Consider the following 18,437-nt stretch of genomic DNA (forward strand, 5'->3'; position numbering starts at 1 on the left):
AACTAGTCTGAGATGATTCCAGCTTTCTGACATGGCGCATTATCCTGCTGAAAGTAGCCATCAGAAGTTGGCTACGTTGTGGTCATAAAGGGATGGACATGGTCAGCAACAATACTCAGGTAGGCTGTGGCGTTCCAACGATGCTTAATTGGTACCAAGGGGCCCAAAAAGTGCCAAGAAAATATTCCCTACACCATTACACCACCACCACCAGCCTGAACCGTTGATACAAGGCAGGATGGATCCATGCTTTCATGTTGTTGACGCCAAATTCTGACCCTACCATCCGAATGTCGCAGCAGAAATTGAGACTCATCAGACCAGGCAACGTTTTTCCAATCTTCTATTGTCCAATTTCGATGAGTTTGTGCAAATTGTAGCCTCAGTTTCCTGTTCTTAGCTGAAAGGAGTGGCACTCGGCGTGGTCTTCTGCTGCTGTAGCCCATCTGCCTCAAATAATAATAATAATAATAATGCATTTTATTTATAACGCACTTTACATTTGAAAAACAAATCTCAAAGTTCGACGTACTGTGCGTTCAGAGATGCTCTTCTGCCTACCTTGGTTGTAACGGGTGGTTATTTGAGTCACTGTTGCCTTTCTATCAGCTCGAACCAGTCTGGCCATTCTCCTCTGACCTCTGGCATCAACAAGGCATTTCCTCCCACAGAACTGCCGCTCACTGGACATTTTTTCTTTTTCGGACGATTCTTTGTAAACCCTAGAGATGGTTGTGCGTGAAAATCCCAGTAGATCAGCAGTTTCTGAAATACTCAGACCAGCCCTTCTGGCACCAACAACCATGCCACGTTCAAAGTCACTCAAATCACCAACTGTGAGACGCCATCATGTCAATATGGACCAAACTCTCTGAGGAATGCTTCCAGCACCTTGTTGATTCTATGCCACGAAAAATTGAGGCAGTTCTGAAGGCAAAAGGGGGTCTAACCCGTTACTAGCATGGTGTACCCAATAAAGTGGCCGGTGAGTGTGTGTGTGTGTGTGTGTGTGTGTGTGTATATATATATATATATATATATATATACACACAGTGGGGAGAACAAGTATTTGATACACTGCCAATAGGAAAACCCATTGACAGTGTATCAAATACTTGTTCTCCCCACTGTATATGTATATTTGGGGGAGGCATGGAGCCTACACTTGTTTACCAAATCTTAATGTTGTGGCCTACATGACCCAAAATGTGATTTCCACATGTATGGACATATGGTTTCTTATGGTCTTAATTCTTTTATTTTTTTATGAAAAGTCACGTGATAAATTTTGCCCGCTGCAACTTCTCTGTAACTGATCAAATGGTTTGGGTGGGTGTTTCTTATATTTCACTGACAATTTTGATTGGGGGGGGACAAAAACAAAGCAAAACATAATGAACTACAAGAGAATACATCCACCAGACGCTATGCTTTTTGTAAACATGCCTTCTTTGCCTGTCTTTGGTAATCTATTTTAAAAATGCATATATTCCTGTAGGTGCTGCTGTCCCTACTGACGGTCAAGATGCCAATTACAGATGCAGATCAGATCCGAGCTCTTGCCTGCAAAGCTCTGGTCGGTCTGTCTCGGTCCACTTCTGTCAGACAGATCATCAGTAAGCTACCGTTGTTCAGCAGCGGACACATCCAGCAGCTCATGAAGGAGCCTGTGCTCCAGGACAAACGCAGCGAGCATGTCAAGTTTTGCAAGTTTGCGGCTGAGCTCATGGAAAGAATATCAGGGAAACCCTTGCTGATAGGTACTGATGTATCCCTCGCTTGGCTGCAAAGAGCAAGTGTGGTCGCTCAGTCGAGGATCACCTTTCCAGAGAAAGAGCTGCTGCTACTTATTAGGAACCATCTTGTAGCCAAAGGCCTTCAAGACACGGCGACGGCTCTCACCAAAGAGGCAGATCTCCCGATGGCGTGTGTCTCTCATTCATCACTTTCTGCCTCTCCTTTTGTTGCTGTAACCCCCACTACCGCCGCCATCACCACTCTACCTCGCACCCCACGACTGGCCAATGGTGTGGGGTCAAGACTCAGCAACCATCCCTCTCACTTACCAACTCAGTCACCCGGCCATTTACAAGCACGCCCCTCAACATCGCAACCTGTCGCACCCTCCACAACTGCTTTAGCCTCAACATCTGTGCCTCACTGCAGCAACGGCTCTCCTCTGATCGGACGAATCGTTTTCTCTCGCGAGCGGCACACGTCGTGCAATGTGATGAGCTGCAAGAAAACTCGAGTTCTGAGGCAGAAGTCAGACCACGGCGCCTTCAGCCAAACACCAGCCATAAAGAAACAGTTTGACAGGCACATGCCCTCGCCACCTGCATTAGACAGTATCATCACTGAGTACCTGCGGGAACAGCACGCGCGCTGTAAAAACCCAGTCGCAACCTGCCCGCCTTTTTCTCTCTTCACCCCTCATCAGTGTCCTGAGCCCAAACAGAGACGACAAGCACCTATTAACTTCACGTCCCGACACACAAGGAGGGTCATCTACCCGAAATACGGAGGAGTCGATGGAGGATGCTTTGACAGACACCTCATTTTCAGCAGGTTGGCATGCAAACTTTTTTTGTTTGCTGATTTTGTTTTCTTACACTTTTGCTTTACTTTTGCCAGGTTTCGTCCAATCTCTGTATTTAGAGAAGCTGATGAAGACGAGAGTGGATTCATGTGCTGTGCCTTCTCAGCTCGAGAGCGTTTCCTGATGCTTGGAACCTGCACGGGCCAACTGAAACTCTACAATGTTTTTACAGGCCAGGAGGAAGCCAGCTACAGTTGTCACAGCTCAGCCATAACTCACCTCGAGCCCTCTCGGGTAAGCGGATGAGCTTCGGACTATGTGACCATTTTAGCGATTACAAGCCCATCTCCAAAGAAGTATGGACGTTGATTTAAACATGAATACAACAGAATACTATGTTCAAACTGATAAATTGTTTTTAGCAAATAATCATTAACTTAGAATTTATAAAAAACAAACAAAAAAAAGCTTGAACAGGTGCCAAAAAAGGCTGACAAAGTTGAGGAAGGCTCATCTAACATCTGTTTGTAAGATCCCACGGATGAAAGGGTAATTGATGGGATGGGGGTTCACCTCTTTATGAACAAGTGCGTGAGAAAATAGTCGAACAGTTTAAGGACAATGTTCCTCAACGACAATTACTAAGAATTTAGGGATTTTATCATCTGAGGTCATCAAAAGGTTCAGAAAATCTGATGAAATCACTGATATATAAGCGGTTAGGTCGAAAACAGATATTGAATGCCTGTGACATTCGATCCCTTAGGCGCCATGTCATCAAAAACGGACATAAAAGTCTAACGGATATCTCCACATGGGCTCAGGAGCACTTCATAAAACCAACATCAGTAAATACATTTCGGCACTACATCCATATGTGCAAGTTAAAAATAAATATGCAAAGCAAAAGCCACTGATCAACAACTCGCAGATGACACCTAAATGCTACTGGCTTCTCTGGACCAGTTCAGACCAGAAATGTGTGAAATCACAACGGTCCAACTGTGGGCCTTAAAGGGCCATACACACACTCGTGACAGTAACTAACGCAGAACATCTTTGCTGACAAGAAAGAAATGCCCTTAAGTGGAAGTGTACTCCATATGTACTGCTGCGTGTATACTGTTCCTTGCAAAGAAGCAAGCTGCATGGCATGTTATTTGGACATTATTTTGCTTACGTGGGGCTGTGATAGCAAGTCACGAGACAGAACAAAGCCTTTATACAAGGCTTGTTATAAGCAGTGTTGTCAGTAACGCGTTACTGTAATCTTTCTTTCAGTAACGACGAATCTAACTTAGTGTTCATTTTTCCAAGCCAGTAATCTGATTAAAGTTAGTTTCCTTTGTGCCTGTGCCTTACTATTTTGTTGTTGCCTCATAATCAGGGGTGCACATAATTTTTTTGCCCAGGTTCTCAGAGGAAGACCTGGAGATGTGACTTGGTCCTCATTGAGCTTGAGAGCCGACCCGCCTGATGCGATAAATTTATGACAAGCTTTACTTAGAGCCAATTAACTTTAATTAATTATATTAACAATTAATGCTTGATTAACATCAACTGGCACAACAAAATTGGCATTACTATGAAGTGAAATGTAAAGAAATAAACATAAAAGCACCAATTCAAAATAAAGGGCGTTATGCGGCTCCCACATTAACTCCAAGCCTTTTTAAAAGTGGGATGTCCTCCTCATAAGACCTCATTGAACGTGCATGTTTAGCTTTGCAAAATGCGAGCAAAAACACGTTTGTCAGTGCATGTCGCTGTTCTTTACCTTTATTCCGCGACTTGTCCATAGGGCGAGTGGGGTCCTGTTTGACATCGATAGTTTGCTTAATTGCCACATGCTCTCTGTTTTTTTTCGTGCTTTTCAAAGTTTGGATGGCTGAAATTCTTTGACCCTACATAAAATGCGCTGCTCTTATCGGCGACATTGTGATTCTCACGGCACATTTTGTACCGCATTTCCGCGCAAGCATCATTTGCTTCTAGCCATGATATCTCCTGTAGCCACTTTTCAGCAAAAGTCCTTTTTTTCGGTAGCTCCGGTGACGTCTCTTTCGTCTGTCTGTCTTTTGACGGGGGTGGGGGAACACGGAAGTAATTACTCAGTGTGGCCTACTTCGTCGACATTTTGAGAAGTTATTTTCTCGTGTCCGCCGCAAATACAGAGGTCAGCCATCGGTACGCAAAAGCGTATGGAAGCCGTTGAGGGCCAGCGCGTTTGTCTACATCCAGTACGCATGCGCGCATGCGGACCACTTATGTGCACCCCTGCTCATAATGTATGTAGAATGAAGAATACTGTAGTCATGTACGAAGAGCATTTGAATAGAAAATATTACCCTTGAATTTGGGAGTGACATCACATCTCACGTTCATCAGAGTTCAAAATAGACAGATAGAAAGTGGAAAAGTGTTCTGCGGTCTGACGAGTCCACATTTCAAATTGTTTTTTGTAATTTTGGATGCTGTGTCCGCCGGGTCAAAGAGGAAATGAACCATCTGAATTGCGAATTCAAAAGCCTTGAATGAATACCGGTAACTTAAACATCTGTAAAGGCACCATTAATGCAGAAGGGTGTATATACAGGTTTTGGAGAAACATGCTTCCATCCAAGCAATGTCTTTTTAATGGGCTTTCTTCTTTATTTCAGCAAGAAAATGCCAAACCACATTCTACTCGTGTTACAACAGCATGCCTTCGTGGTAATAGAGTGTGGGTACTAGACTGAACGCCCTAAAGTCTAGACCTGTCACCCATTGAAAATGTCTCGTATTATTAAGCGTAAAATATGACAACAGAGACCCCAGACTGTTGAACAGCAGAAGTTGTACATCAAGCAAGAATGGGAAAGAATTCTACCTATAGAGCTTCAACAATTAGTTTCCTCGGTTCACAAACATTTTTCTTTAATGTTGTGAAAAGAAAAGGTGATGTAACACATTGGTAGACCTGACCCTGTCCAAGCTTTTTGGGAACATGCTGCAGCAGCCATAAAATTCAAAGTTTAAGTATCAGATTAATATTACATATTTTGTCTTTGTAGTGTACTGTATTTAATTAAATATAGATAGGTTGAACATGACTTGCAAATGGTGGCATGGTGAATGAGTTAATAGCACGTCCGCCTCACAGTTCTGAGATAAAGGGTTCAATCCCAGACTCCGGACTTCCTGTGCGGAGTTTTCAAATTCTCTCCGTGTCTGCATATGTTTTCTCCGGGTACTCCTGTTTCCTCCCACATCCCCAAAACATGCATGATAAGCATAACAATATAAATTCTCCATTAGTGTGATTGAGAGTGTAAAAAGCTGTTGGTCTGCACAGTATGTGCCATGCGACTGATTGGCTCCGGGTCAGGGTGTAACTCGCCCTACTGCCTGGGATTGGCTCCAGAACCGCCACGACCCGAGTGCGGATAAGCTGTACAGGAGATGACTGAATAAATGATATGCAAATCGTTGTGTTCTGTTTGTATTTATGAGTAGCACAACATACCAATTTCATTGGAATTGGGTTTGTAATCTATTGTTAGCTGCTAGCCCTAAATTTAAAATTTTGTGTTTTCAGGATGGCTCCCTAATTTTAACATCCGCCTCTTGGAATTTCCCAACATCTTCACTCTGGGGAATGAAGTCTGTATTCATCATGAAGTAAGCCATTTATCTGAAAAGAATATTTCATGACATGATCGTTGGCTGTACACTTCAAAACAGTGTTTAAATTATGATAGAGACATTTTAATTCATACTTTTTCTGTCCAATCTTGGCATGTTTGTTTTCCTTCACATTGTGTCTGGGCTATTAATGAGTTACATGTCCTTTATCTGATTCTTACTTGAGCATTTTGGCTCTGTTTTCATCACAGTGCATTAAACCATCAGCATTGAGCAAAAATTGTATTCTATGACTGTAGGACAGATATAGAATTGGTACAGTGTTATATGTATGATTTGTTTAATCCATCTTTGTATCGGGATGAATGAGATCACACAAATTTTAGATTACAGCTCTTTAATTGTCAATCAGGGGCTAAAGATTAAAATGGTATGTTTATTGGTATCATCACAAAAATATCAATACCCCCGCCCCCTTAAAAAACAACAACAACAAAAAACACCTACATGCTTCCCGGGAAACAATGTTTTTTTTACCTTAAAATTCTAAATGTAACAATTTCCTCATCATAACACCCTATAAATTGTGTATATATATATATGTATATATATACATACACACTCACCGGCAACTTTATTAGGTACACCGTGCTAGTAACGGGTTGGACCCCCTTTTGCCTTCAGAACTGCCTCAATTCTTCGTGGCATAGATTCAACAAGGTGCTGGAAGCATTCCTCAGAGAGTTTGGTCCATATCGACATGATGGCATCACACAGTTGGTGCAGATTTTTCGGCTGCACATCCATGATGCGAATCTCCCATTCCACCACATCCCAAAGATGCTCTATTGGATTGAGATCTGGTGACTGTGGAGGCCATTTGAGTACAGTGAACTGTCACACAGTGAATTGTCATGTTCAAGAAACCAGTCTGAGATGATTCCAGCTTTATGACATGGCGCATTATCCTGCTGAAAGTAGCCATCAGAAGTTGGGTACATTGTGGTCATAAAGGGATGGACATGGTCAGCAACAATACTCAGGTAGGCTTTGGCGTTCCAACGATGCTCATTTGGTACCAAGGGGCCCAAAGAGTGCCAAGAAAATATTCCCCACACCATTACACCACCACCACCAGCCTGAACCGTTGATACAAGGCAGGATGGATCCATGCTTTCATGTTGTTGACACCAAATTCTGACCCTACCATCCGAATGTCGCAGCAGAAATTGAGACTCATCAGACCAGGCAACGTTTTTCCAATCTTCTATTGTCCAATTTCGATGAGTTTGTGCAAATTGTAGCCTCAGTTTCCTGTTCTTAGCTGAAAGGAGTGGCACCCGGCGTAGTCTTCTGCTGCTGTAGCCCTTCTGCCTCAAAGTTCGACGTACTGTGCGTTCAGAGATGCTCTTCTGCCTACCTTGGTTGTAACGGGTGGTTATTTGAGTCACTGTTGCCTTGCTATTAGCTTGAACCAGTCTGGCCATTCTCCTCTGACCTCTGGCATCAACAAGGCATTTCCGCCCACAGAACTGCCGCTCACTGGATATTTTTTCTTTTTCAGACGATTCTCTGTAAACCCTAGAGATGGTTGTGCGTGAAAATCCCAGTAGATCAGCAGTTTCTGAAATACTCAGACCAGCCCTTCTGGCACCAACAACTATGCCACGTTCAAAGTCACTCAAATCACCTTTCTTCCCCATACTGATGCTCGGTTTGAACTGCAGGAGATTGTCTTAAACCATGTCTACATGCCTAAATGCACTGAGTTGCCGCCATGCGATTGGCTGATTAGAAATTAAGTATTAACGAGCAGTTGGACAGGTGTACCTAATAAAGTGGCCGATGAGTGTATATACAGTATATTAAGCACACAGCAAAACACATTACGCAATATAGAATATCTTTAACATTAATCATAATCATTATAAACCGTTTCAACCCTAGGTAGATTCAGTTAGCATCATGCTCTTTCATATAATCAATTACCTATTAGATAATTCATTTAAAATATTGCTCGTTTGCTCAAAAGAGTTGACAGCAGAATGATGAAGAGAGCCACGTGATTGGATGTCTATCATCGTCAATGGCAAGGAGTTAAAAGAAGTTTGATCTCTGCTCGAGCAGTTTGAAACTGTCAAAACAGGGCTCGTTTAATTATGCACGCCAATAGCCTGGGGCCGGCAAGTTTCACCTCAGAGCACACCAGGAATCTGATTCATTCATCCGATAGCGCAGCCTAGGCAACATTATTCTAATTGATCCTGAGCCCGCCAACAAGCTCTGACATGCTTTGTATTGCTTTATACTCAAACTGATATTCTAATTATACATGAAAATTTCCACCTCTATTGTGTGCAGGCATTCTTTTATGGGTGACCATTATGTGGAGTTCAGCAAGCTGTCACAAGATCGTGTCATTGGGACTGAGGAGCAGCTAGCGCGTGTATGGATGCCAGTATTTAAAAGTATCTGCATTGAATATTAAATGCAGAGAATATGCTGACCTTCATGGATGACAGCCTGCTCACATCAACTTTTGCTCTTTTTTTAGATTTACGACATCCAGACAGGGCAGGTGACACTGACTCTAAACAACCCAGACCTCGCTAATAACTACAAGAGGAACTGTGCTACCTTCAACCCTACAGATGACCTGGTATTGAACGATGGCGTGTTGTGGGATGTGCGCTCAGCTCAGGCCATCCACAAGTTTGACAAGTTCAACATGAACATCAGTGGCGTTTTCCACCCCAATGGCCTTGAGGTCATCATCAACACAGAAATTGTATCCTTGAGGATTCTGACTCATCGTTTAACATTGAACAAATATCATGGAGCAGTTGAATTGCTCAGATTAATGCATTTATGTAGTTTGTTTCTGGTCAAGCATGGCATGCTGTGTTCCTTAATCTGAGTTCTTAGTGGGATCTGCGAACCTTCCACCTGCTTCACACAGTTCCTGCCCTGGACCAGTGCAGGACAGTCTTCAACAACAATGGGACTGTCATTTATGGAGGTAAATAAACACCTAATGTTGGGAAGTATACTAGTATTTGGTCGCCATCCGCAGGGGCTTGAACATTGCTTGCAGAATTGTGCTTGTGCTTAGGTTTTGATACGTACCACAACTTTAGAAGGCTTTGCGAGTTAAATATAAAGTGCTGTACATCTGCATTAGAGGCAAAATTGTTAATATCAATGTTGCATGTAGCTGTGGTCTCCATAATTTAGTGGGTTTTTTTTTTTTTTTTTAAATATGTCACCTTGAGAACTCAGCGTTATTTGTTTTAATTTTACACGGCAATAAAATAACCATTTCAATTTCTTTTTTTGGTGAACTTTAAAGGGTGTAGAAAACTGTTTCTCTTTACCTTTAGTGTGGGGATGTCCCCGATCCGATCACATGATCGGAAATCTGTCCGATCAGGCCATCTTTCATAGGATTGGAATCAGGTCAAAAGGATTGGGTTTTTCATTTTTTTTCTTCAATTTTTTTCAGGGCTAAAAAGTAACAAAATAATCCAGAAATACAATGTCATTGCCAAAAGAAACAAAAATATACGTTTTATATTCCGCAACACTCCCGGAAAAAGCGGAAGTACTGTAAACAGTACAATACTGTAACATGTTTGAAACTTGTTCAAACTAAAAAAAAAACACTTTTAAAAAAAAGAAGAAAAAAAAACACGGTTTTGGATTAGGACTCTGTATCTGCAGATTCTGAAAATCAGGTAACTCGAACTCAGACTCTGGTGCAAAAATATGTGATTTGGACGTCCCTTCTTTAGTGTATGTTTGCTTGACCTTGGCAGTTTCCTGAACGTTTGTTCTTTTTTGTCAGTATGTTACAAGCCTGAAAAACGTCAATAAACATGCTAAAGGCATTACACAAAGTCAATTGATAAAGCTTTTATTTATTAAAATGTTGACCAATAGTTTCCCTTTTGTGGAAAATGGATATTGGTTACAAAATATCATTATCGGCTGCTTCTAATAGGTAGTGACCCAGGAAAGAAAAAAAAAAAAAGGCCATATAAGTCGATGTAAAAAAAAAAAAAGTCCCTATCTGACTAGCTCACTCTGGCCCGTCGTGTGTCTGCAGCAATACTGCAGGCTGATGATGAAGACGACATGATGGAGGTGCAGATGAAAAGTCCATTTGGTTCATCTTTCCGGACTTTCAATGCCACAGACTACAAACCTATTGGTACGGTGTTTCAGTGTACTCATTCCTCCACCTTGTCTTCTATGCAATATTATTTAGTTACATTTACACTATGCAGGCTTAACTTAAGTGTTTTCTTTCTTCCCTCAGCCACTATTGACGTCAAGAAGAATATTTTTGATCTGTGTACAGACTCTAAAGACTGCTACCTTGCTGTGATCGAGGTAAGTTATGTAACATTGCCATTTCAATATGCTTACGAGGTGAAGCTTACTTTTTATATAGACAGTTCATGCTTTAATTTCGTAGAATCAAGACTCCAATAACACGGACACGGTCTGTCGGCTTTACGAAGTTGGCCGACAAAGGCTCGCGGAGGAGGAGGAGGATGAGGAAGATCAGGTATTGAACTGCATTATATTTATGTATATATATATATATATATATATCTTTTATTCATTTAACTGATTTTTACCAAGCATTTACAGAAGGGAAATTACGTGATAAATGCCCAAAACTCACCTTTTCGACACAATTTAAGGAAGGAAATTGCGGGGAGTCGCACAGGCATCCTACGTTCATGTAACGATTACACAGGAATATGTTCGAAGATGGCGACGCACGATGTGGAAGGGTAGATAATGAGAAGGTGTTCTCAAAAAGGTTGCGCGGACTAACCAGATTTCTCAACCTGTAGGTCGATTATGATTATAAAGATCAACAGTTAACAATTGTTGAAGACTTTCATACAAGATTATATTCCATTATGACGGCTGCAACGATTAGAGAAAGTCTTACAGACTTCTGCCTCTCTAAATCCATGTAAAATAGCATTGTTCTTTACACTATTTAATAATGATATTCATGTAATTGAAGACACTGCACAAAGGACTGTCAGCAATATTTTATGTGAACCTCTGCTAAGAGTGATGTCATGTATGCACCTCTTTCGCGTTTTGCAAATGGGGGTCATAAACGCCTATGCGGCCAGTTATTGTGTAAAGGTTCAAATAGCCTGGAACCTTATCAATCTTTTGATATTTGTGGTCTTTTGTGCTGCAGGAGGATGATGATCAGGAGGAAGACGACGACGAAGACGATGACGACTCTGATGACGATGTTGATACAGATCCTCTTATAGCAGAGCTTGAGAATGAGAATGGTGGAGATGAGGACGACGATGGAAATGATGAGTTCTCTCCTTCTGACGAGGAAGTGGCTCGCCTTCTCGAGGAGGAGCTAGATGGAGGGGATGAGGAGGATGATGATGACGACGACAATGACGATGACTCTGACAATGACGATGCAGAACTGGATGTCATTGGTAGGTCTTGCTCTAACCTTTAAGTTAAAAGATCACTCTCTTTGCACCCAAAAGTGTTTCATAGTAATAGATTTCATGACACTTTTGTTGGATTGAATATCCTCCTGACAACTAGGGGAAAAACAGTCAAATATAATTTATAACTATATCCTCCAATCTTTTCAAGATGATTGCAATAGTGAAAGAAAATGTGCCCATTTGTTGCAAGAAGTAACGATAACTACTTTTTTTCCCACCTCAATGTAAAAAATAATTTGGTACCATATTTATTTTAGTCCCAGTAGTTTAATAAGATAAAGAAATGTGTGAAATCACAACGATCCAAATGTGGGCCTTAAAGGGGCATACACACACACTCTTGACAGTAACTAACGCAGAGCATCTTTGCTGACAAGAAAGAAATGCCCTTAAGTGGACGTGTACTCCATATGTACTGCTGCGTGTATACTGTTCCTTGCAAAGAAGACAGCTGCATGGCATGTTATTTGGACATTATTTTGTTTACGTGGGGCTGTGATAGCAAGTCACTAGACAGAACAAAGCCTTTATACAAGGCTTGTTATAAGCAGTGTTGTCAGTAACGCGTTACTGTAATCTGATTTACGAGCAATCTAACGCGTTCATTTTTCCAAGCCAGTAATCTGATTAAAGTTAGTTTCCTTTAGTGCTGCAACGATTAATCGATTAACTCGAGTATTCGATTAGAAAAGAAGATTCGGATTAAAATTTGCTGCTTGGAGTATTCGTTTAATTAAAATGCCGTTGTAATGGTTTGTTTTGAAAGTGTTTGCATTTAGTTTTATTGATTTGGGTGGATACACGGCCCTCTAGTCCAACTCATTTCACATGGCTGAATCCATCTGCTCCCTGTTAAGACCAACATAAGCTAAGTTTTTGTTTGAGCTATTTTTTTAACTCTTTCACTCCCAGCCATTTTCACCAGAGCAAGGCCGTTCGCTCCCGGCCGTTTTTTCTGGATTTTGACTGATTTTGCAAGGCCCACAAAAAATTCTGTTCTATAGCTATATAAACTTTGAACCCACCAAAAGAAAGATTGGACTCTCTTCTTTCAGCAGAAAAAAAAAGTAAGTTCGTATCTTTTTCCATTCTTTAGAAATCAGCATTAGAAAATAGCTTAGTTTGAGCAATTTTCCAATTTCTGATGAAAAAACGGAGAAAATGAGCTTTTTGTAAACGCATACATTTCAAACATAACTTTGACTTTAACAAAGCTATTTTTTGCATTAGTTACATCCCAAACATCTGAATAATGTTTTCCTTTTACAAAATACTATGAACAACCAGACAAATAGAGCTTTAGATAGAATAGTAACAATTTATTCACACACAACGACTGAGAGATTAGTGTTGTATCGGTCGCGAACGATTCGTTCTTTTTGAACGAATTGTTTGGGTGAACGAGACCGAACTAATCACCATCTGCACTGATTCGTTCTATGAAGTTGGTGGCGCTTGTTCGCTGCGTGGGAGGGCGTTGAGCAAGCGGCAGCGTCTTCTGACATCGCACACGACCAATCAGACGCCAGCCTCATCGCGGGCAGGGGAGGGAGCGGAAACAGAATCATGGCGTATGTCACTCATTTCCACGTGTGGCCAATAAGCAGCCAGCGTGCAGGCAGGGGGGAAAGACTGAGTTTTGTCACTTCCCGTTCAGTGATTCGGTCCTCCGGTTCCTGACCTAGCTTGCTGCTAACTTGACTTTCCAGTAATGACTATGCGGTGAACGAGTCATAAAATGAAAGGAAACGACTTTGTCACATATTTGTTAACGTGGAGCCTATCAAATGCTGCTCAAAAAGACAAAAACACCACACAAATCTAGCGAGCATGGTTTAGTGTTCTACTTTTCTCAACAGACTCGGGACTGTGCCTATGACGATATACTATCAAATTTACAGTAATTTAAAACACGCGTAGCTACGAGGCAAGCAAAACCTGAGCTGCGGTCGCGTGACGGCAGTGAAGCGGGCAGAGAACTGTCACTATATGGAGGCTTCATGGCAGCGATATGTACCTCATATGTGCACAGAAAAAAAATAATATTTAGTATGATCACCATAATACTGATTTGCAATGAAACTGTATATACATGTCAATTTTTTCCGAGTGTTTTTTTTTTTTTTTTCGTGTCAGAGGGTGTCGGTTGGTTTGACAAATTATGTCAATCCGTCCATCATGTGCTACTCAAGCGCCCCAAAAACAAAGCGCGCGGACACGGGAGATGTCGCAATATGTCTACATTTTTCTTAACAGACTAATAAGAGTAGAAAGGCGAAATCATAAAGCAAACAATTATTTCTCGTCAGCATTTGACGATCTGAGATGCGGGGACGACAGGGGAGCTGACCGGATTATTTTATTTATTAATACCAGTGCAAAAATTCAAAACGATCATCTTAATAATAAAAAACAAAAATACAACAGAGCGAGAGGTTAATATGATGTGTTGGCCGTTCCATAATTAGAAATTAAACTTTCGATTTATTTTTATTTTCGTGACAGCAAGCATGCCGCGTTGGCTGTTAGCAGCAGCATTGTATATGTGAGCAAGATCATGCTAAAGAAAGTCCGTGCGCCCCCGACCCCAAACCCCGACTTCCCCCTCAAAAGGAAAATGTTTAACCGTGTCCTAATTCGAAATGCAAGCACGAGCCATGACTTTGAGCCCATAGAACTAGGACAGACGACGCGGAAGTCCTCCCTCGCTTTTGCAGCAGCGGGAGGGAGACGAGGCTGTCTCTGAGAGCAGAATGATATCGCCTGTCACTCATTTCTGAAACTACGACGAGTGGTCAATGTGCAAGAGAGGGAGGGACCAAGCAATGTCACTTCCCGTTCAGTTATACTGCGAAGCGGTCTTTGGTGATTCGTTCGGCAACGTCACTTCCCGTTCACTAACCGAACGATTCATTTGGGTGGGGAGGGAGATGAGGGGGGCGAACGATTCGTTGAACGATTCGTTTGAACGAATCGTTTTACTGAACGAACCGGAATGGATTCGTTTACTCAAGTGAACGACAGATCCCGTCACTATGAGAGATGACGGTTTGTCGCCGAGATGACGCCGTTGTCGCCACGTCGACTGTGTAAACTTTTCCCTCATCGTTGTCTGTCTCACAAAAATGGATTATTTTTGCATTTCTGCAGGGTCTGCTAGGCGAGCCGCTCCACGGGGGGTTTTACTCGTTTTGCACGATCGTCCAGCGCCTGGTGTCCCAGGCGTCCTCTCGTTGTTTTGTCCGGACGGAGCGCCGCCTGGGCTCAATCCGCCAGCGCTTTGACAATGCTGGCCGGCCGTTCACTGCTGTTGAATCGGCTTGTCTAGTCTTCCAAAATGCGTTACTGCCCTCCAGTGGCCAGTTTTATTGCTTTAAAATTGATTTGGAGCGTTTTTCTTTGTTTCTCAGGTACAGTGGAAGCTATATATGCTTCTTATAAAAAAAAAACGCAAAAGACGTATAAATACGGTTGCGGGAGAGTTGAGCATTTAAAAATAAAACGTATTTATACGATTCCGGGAGCAAATGAGTTAATGTATTAGTAATTTAGTTAACTAGTATATTTAGCCTTTTTTGTCGGAATATGTGTCTGAACCATTTAAGAGCATTGTAAAAAAAAAAAAAAAAAAAAAAAAATTAGCATTTTATCGCATTTAAGCTAGCCGACTTTTGCTATGTAAGTTAGCCAACTGTTGTTTTGTTGTACATAGATCCTCATTTATTTATTCTTTTTTTTTTAATACTATTTGAGGCTCACCGCAGGTATCTTAATTCATGTTCCTAATCCGATTACTCGATTATTCAAACTAAATAGGTCACCGATTAATCAACTACTAAAATAATCGATAGCTGCAGCCCTAGTTTCCTTAGTGGCTGTGCGTTACTATTTTGTTGTTGCCTCATAATGTATGTAGAATGAAGAACACTGTAGTCATGTACGAAGAGCATTTGAATAGAAAATATTACCCCTGAGTTAGGGAGTCACATCACATCTCACGTTTTCTCATTGGAGGGGGGGACGGGTCACATATATTACCATGCTGTTTGAGCCCTGTCTGCCATGGCGGTCAACAGCATATCCTCGCTGCCTTGTTAGAATGCTAACAGTGAACGGCAGGAGATATACCACAAACACTCTCTGGAAATACAGCCAGCACTTCTACAGTTTGTAACCAGCCTTTATGTACATTTTATAGTTAGAGTTTGTAATCATAGGCGAAGTTTTACTTTTATAGAACTGGGGGCAAAACATGAAACAAAAGTCAAAGGTTTGGACACACTTCATCATTTTTATGTATTATATATTTTCACTACTATTGTAAATTCTCACTGAAGACATCAAAACTACGAATGAACATGTGGAATGAAAAAAAAAAAAAAAGTGAAATAACTGGAAACAGGTTTTATATTCTACATTCTTAAAAGTATCCACCTTTGAGGTTTCTCCAAACTTTTGGCCAATACTGTATACTAGAGATGTCCCGATCGATCGGGAGTCCGATCACGTCATTTTCAAAGTATTGGAATCGGCAAAAAAATATCGGCCATGCCTTTTTTAATACATATATATATATATATATATATTTTTTTTTTATTAAATCGTTTTCTAATTGTATTTAACGTCACAGACATAATGTTACACTCATCCAGAGTCTTTAGTTCAGGCTTAAGGTAGGGTTATCAAATTTATCCCGATAACGGCGGCAATTAATTTAAAAAAAAATGTATCCCGTTAAAATATATAATGCAATTATTGCATGCGCTGCATGACCCTCTCACTCATTGTCGCACTCAATCTGTAATAACGCCGTTTTACCTATATAGAGAGATAAAAGGCAGCGCAAAATGAGTAGAGTGAACTTTGGCAGCCTTTGGAACCTTTAATTAATTGGTTAAAACCTTGCAATCCCTCTCCCTATGATTAGAAATATCATGGGAAGCAATGTGGGGAAGCAAGGTGGCAATTGATCATTGTTTTAACACCTTATGTTATTTCCCAACGCAGAGAAGATATAGCATTTGGTAGCACGTTGCACAGTCATGGTTCCACTTCTCATAATGCATTTGGGATGGCCACAGTATCATTTACTGAAAGCTCAACAAATACACTAGATGGCAATATTTAGTCACAATATACAAAGTCACAAGTCTTTCTCTCCGTGGATCCCTCTCACAGAAAGAATGTTAATAATGTAAAGGCCATCTTGAGGATTTATTGTCATAATAAACAAATACAGTACTTATGTACTGTATGTTGAATGTATATATTCGTCCGACTTTTATTCATTTTTTTTCTTAATGCATTGTGAAAATGTATATGATCGGGAAAAATTATCGGGAATGATTGGAATTAAATCGGGAGCAAAAAAAAGCAATCAGATCGGGAAATATCGGGATCGGCAAATACTCAAACTAATACGATCGGGATCAGATCGGGAGCAAAAAAACGTGATCGGAACAACTCTACTGTAAACACATCTTTACACCGTTGGTGTTCAATCAACTGTTCAAGCTCAGTTGTTGGTAGCGTCTGAAAGCTTAGGTTTAAAGAAATTCTAGATATCCATCTTGCCTCCTCATGAGTAGTTTTGGCTAAGCAAAGCAAAGGGTAGTCTCTAAGGCGCGGGTCACATGATCTGTTTGAAAAATGATTTTGACCCATTATGAAATACGCTGTAGGATTCTTGTTCATTTCATTAATTTTTGTTGTTTGTTTGATTGCTTTACAACTTTTATAGACAACATTTTATCGGCTAGGTCTTCATTTTAAAGGGGAAGTTCAGAATTTTTGACATTAGGCTTAATCATGGCGTTAGCGGGGGTTTAATTAGTCGTTGGAGTTGATTTGAACAAATTCTGTGCAGTTTGTCAGTTATTTGTTAGTTTCAGGGCTCCAGAGTGGCTAAGCTAGCGCGAATCAATGGTGGTTGAAATCAACTCCATCGACTAATTAAACCCCCGCTAACTCAAAGGTTAAGCCTTATGTGAGAAATTCACTTACATGCGATTACATTTTTCTTTTGTCATTTTTATGTTGAGGCAGCAAAAGGAGAAAAATTGGTAGAAAGTAACTGATAATTTACTTTTAAAGTAACTTAGTTACTTTGATAATAAAGTAATCAGTAAAGTAACTAGATTACTTTTTTGAGGTGTATTCAGTAATTAAATTACTTTTTGAAGTAATCCATGACAACACTGGTTATAAGACATCTGTCGCACTTGGTAGAAGCTATAGACTCTACCCACGTGACGTCACAACTCCTTCCTCCTGACTGGTGCCGCCCACTTGTCCGTCAACACATCATGTTTACCTGTTACGGCTACGTACATTCCTCCTATTTACGACGTTTTTTTCTGCTCGTTAACATTAATAATCAAAATGGTGAAGGCGTGTGTGGCGGTCGGTTGCAATAACAGAGAAGATAGACGGAGAAGACGGAGAGACTTGAAGTTCTACCGGATTCCGAGAGACCCGGAGAGAAGAGCGCAAGATGGGCTGCTGCAATTCGACGAGAAAACTGGGCTCCAAACGATTACCACAGATTATGTAGTAGTCATTTTATATCTGGTAAGATGCATTTAATATATATTTAGAGGGTTTTGGGCTGACAACCACAATTAAGATCATTGCTAGGCTAATCGCCGACAACATACACGTATGTATGTAGTGAGAGTGCTATCGCTAAACCATATAAACATTAAAAGCCCTAACTCCATTGACAAACGACATGAAATACATTAGACTTGACAGTGGATGTTAGC

The 18,437-nt window shown here is 41.0% G+C and overlaps 1 protein-coding gene across 1 annotated transcript in view; it reads left to right on the forward strand.

Moving 5' to 3' along the window:
• LOC130909417 (DDB1- and CUL4-associated factor 1-like) overlaps positions 1 to 18,437 on the forward strand; it is a 35,250-nt gene that overhangs the window by 14,485 nt on the left and 2,328 nt on the right. The window contains exons 15-24 of the mRNA XM_057825873.1: positions 1,499 to 2,568; positions 2,635 to 2,833; positions 6,117 to 6,199; positions 8,525 to 8,609; positions 8,718 to 8,951; positions 9,089 to 9,182; positions 10,269 to 10,373; positions 10,482 to 10,555; positions 10,641 to 10,733; positions 11,394 to 11,655. Of these exons, the coding sequence (XP_057681856.1) occupies positions 1,499 to 2,568; positions 2,635 to 2,833; positions 6,117 to 6,199; positions 8,525 to 8,609; positions 8,718 to 8,951; positions 9,089 to 9,182; positions 10,269 to 10,373; positions 10,482 to 10,555; positions 10,641 to 10,733; positions 11,394 to 11,655 (2,299 nt within the window). The remainder of the gene's footprint in view (positions 1 to 1,498; positions 2,569 to 2,634; positions 2,834 to 6,116; positions 6,200 to 8,524; positions 8,610 to 8,717; positions 8,952 to 9,088; positions 9,183 to 10,268; positions 10,374 to 10,481; positions 10,556 to 10,640; positions 10,734 to 11,393; positions 11,656 to 18,437) is intronic.

This window comes from Corythoichthys intestinalis, chromosome 2 (genome assembly GCF_030265065.1).
Source record: "Corythoichthys intestinalis isolate RoL2023-P3 chromosome 2, ASM3026506v1, whole genome shotgun sequence".
In the NCBI taxonomy this organism is placed as follows: domain Eukaryota; kingdom Metazoa; phylum Chordata; class Actinopteri; order Syngnathiformes; family Syngnathidae; genus Corythoichthys; species Corythoichthys intestinalis.